General features: G+C 42.8%; 1 protein-coding gene across 1 annotated transcript; it reads right to left on the reverse strand.

The window, feature by feature from the left end:
* Positions 1 to 365: 365 nt before the first annotated feature.
* Positions 366 to 1,334, reverse strand: LOC123964243 (zinc finger protein 239-like; the record flags this gene model as incomplete). Its single annotated transcript, XM_046041326.1, has 1 exon — positions 366 to 1,334. A coding segment is annotated over one exon (786 nt), but the record flags the coding sequence as incomplete, so codon positions are not given.
* Between the last annotated feature and the right edge of the window lie 681 nt (positions 1,335 to 2,015).

A 2,015-nucleotide genomic window follows, 5' to 3' on the forward strand; every position in this document is an offset into this window, starting at 1 on the left:
TTATCGTGATAATTATCAATATCGAAAGATATGATACTTTTTATCGTGATATCATTTTCAGTGTATGTTACATTGCGTCCATTAATAAAAGTCTGTAGTTTCCCCAACTGCTGAGAAAGACAAGGTGGATCTCCCCTGTATTGGCTGCTATGTAACTTTAGCTAAATTAGTAAGAAGTACTTGTGCATAGTTGAGAACATACAAGCTAAACTGGTGTGCAGCTCTGTCCTGTAGACATACTGTACATGATAGTTCAATTATATTTCAGTTTTTAGGACACTGGTTGTTACAGAAATGAAGGTGGTGACCAAGGAGAAGCTGAGGTTGGAGAAGTAAATAAGAGATGCAAACTAGTCCTCTTTAGCTAATTAGGAGTCTTCTTTAGGATTTTAATGCGCACATTAAATGCTTTGTCATTTAGTCTTAATCTTTTTAATACGTAGCGAGGGAACTAGCAGAATTTGGGAGTGTAGTTACTCTCCAAGCGTCATCACATGACGCTAATCCATCACAGTCACGATAATGTTGAGAGGAATCGGCTAACAGTTTTAGACTGATGCAGTGTGAATGCATTCATGTCTTTTGAGAAACTGATTGCTAGTAGACGTTTTCCCACATTGGACACAGCTATATGGTTTCCTCCCAGTGTGACAATGTCTGTGGACTTCTAGGTAACATAGTCTAGTGAACGCTTTCCCACACTGGTCACAGCTGTACGGTTTCTCTCCAGTGTGAACAAGTTGGTGGCTTTTAAGGTTACTACCCTGGGAAAACATTTTCCCACATTGTTCACACCAGTACGGTTTCTCTCCAGTGTGAACTCGTGTATGGGTTATTAGGTGACCTTTTTGATTGAAGGCTTTTCCACAGTGCTCACAGCTGTACGGTTTCTCTCCAGTGTGAATGCGTTCATGGATTTTTAGGTCATCTGATGTAGTGAAGGCTTTCCCACATTGCTTACAGCTGTACGGTTTCTCTCCAGTGTGAACACGTAGGTGGATTTTTAAATCTTCTGATGCAGTGAAGGTTTTCCCACATTGCTCACAGCTGTACGGTTTCTCTCCAGTGTGAACACGTACGTGCCGTTTTAGTACGCCTAATGTAGTGAACGCTTTCCCACACAGGTCACAGCGGTATGGTTTCTCTCCAGTGTGAACACGTCTGTGCTTTCTTTGTTGACCTGGTGTAGTGAACGTTTTCTCACACAGGTCACAGCTGTACGGTTTCTCTCCAGTGTGACGTCTCTGATGAATCTTTAAATGTCCAGATCTTGTGAAGGACTTGCCACATTGCTGACAGCGGTGACGTCTAGGTTTCTCACTTCCTCTCTGTTTCTATAGCAAAAGACAGACATACAGAGAGAAAAACAGGTGTCATGGTGGAGCGAGCTATCTGGAACCATAAATTACATTTAGAGCATGTCTGTGGAACAAAACCCCACAATGTTCAAGTATGACGAATGCAATACCGTCTGTGACAACCAACAGCAGGGATGTGTCCACAGAGGGACCTGGGGTGGCGCAGACGTCTATAGGAATCTGATTAATGACCTTTTCTGGTAACACAGAAGGGGTTAGGGTATACCAGGGGATCCTACTAACAATTTGAGCCAATCAGTGACAAAAATAAGCACTTAAGTGGACGTACTTGGGCAGGGAGCAATTGCCCTCAAGGATTAAGTTGAAGCCCTGTTTCCCTGCTGTCGACACTGGAGCAGTCTCTAAAAACTTTATCCCAATTTGTCCAATAGAAACAATAAATTGGAAAATACCAAACTTAACCATGTGTCCATTCCAGGAAGCCGGTTTATAAACCTCTCAGGCTAACCCTATTTGTTTGTGCATGGTGAATGAAAAAAGCCATCATAACAGAAAGTAGGTCACTGAAGCAGTCTGCTTCAAACAAGAGAACCGAGCCTGCACCCGAAGCAACTCCACATTGGTGACCTGCAGCTAGACACCCGTGAATCCTTTTTTTGGACTTCCAGTGAAAAAGTGACTGCTTCTCAAGTCTCT

Source organism: Micropterus dolomieu, unplaced genomic scaffold (assembly GCF_021292245.1).
Source record: "Micropterus dolomieu isolate WLL.071019.BEF.003 ecotype Adirondacks unplaced genomic scaffold, ASM2129224v1 contig_1305, whole genome shotgun sequence".
Taxonomy (NCBI): Eukaryota; Metazoa; Chordata; class Actinopteri; order Centrarchiformes; family Centrarchidae; genus Micropterus; species Micropterus dolomieu.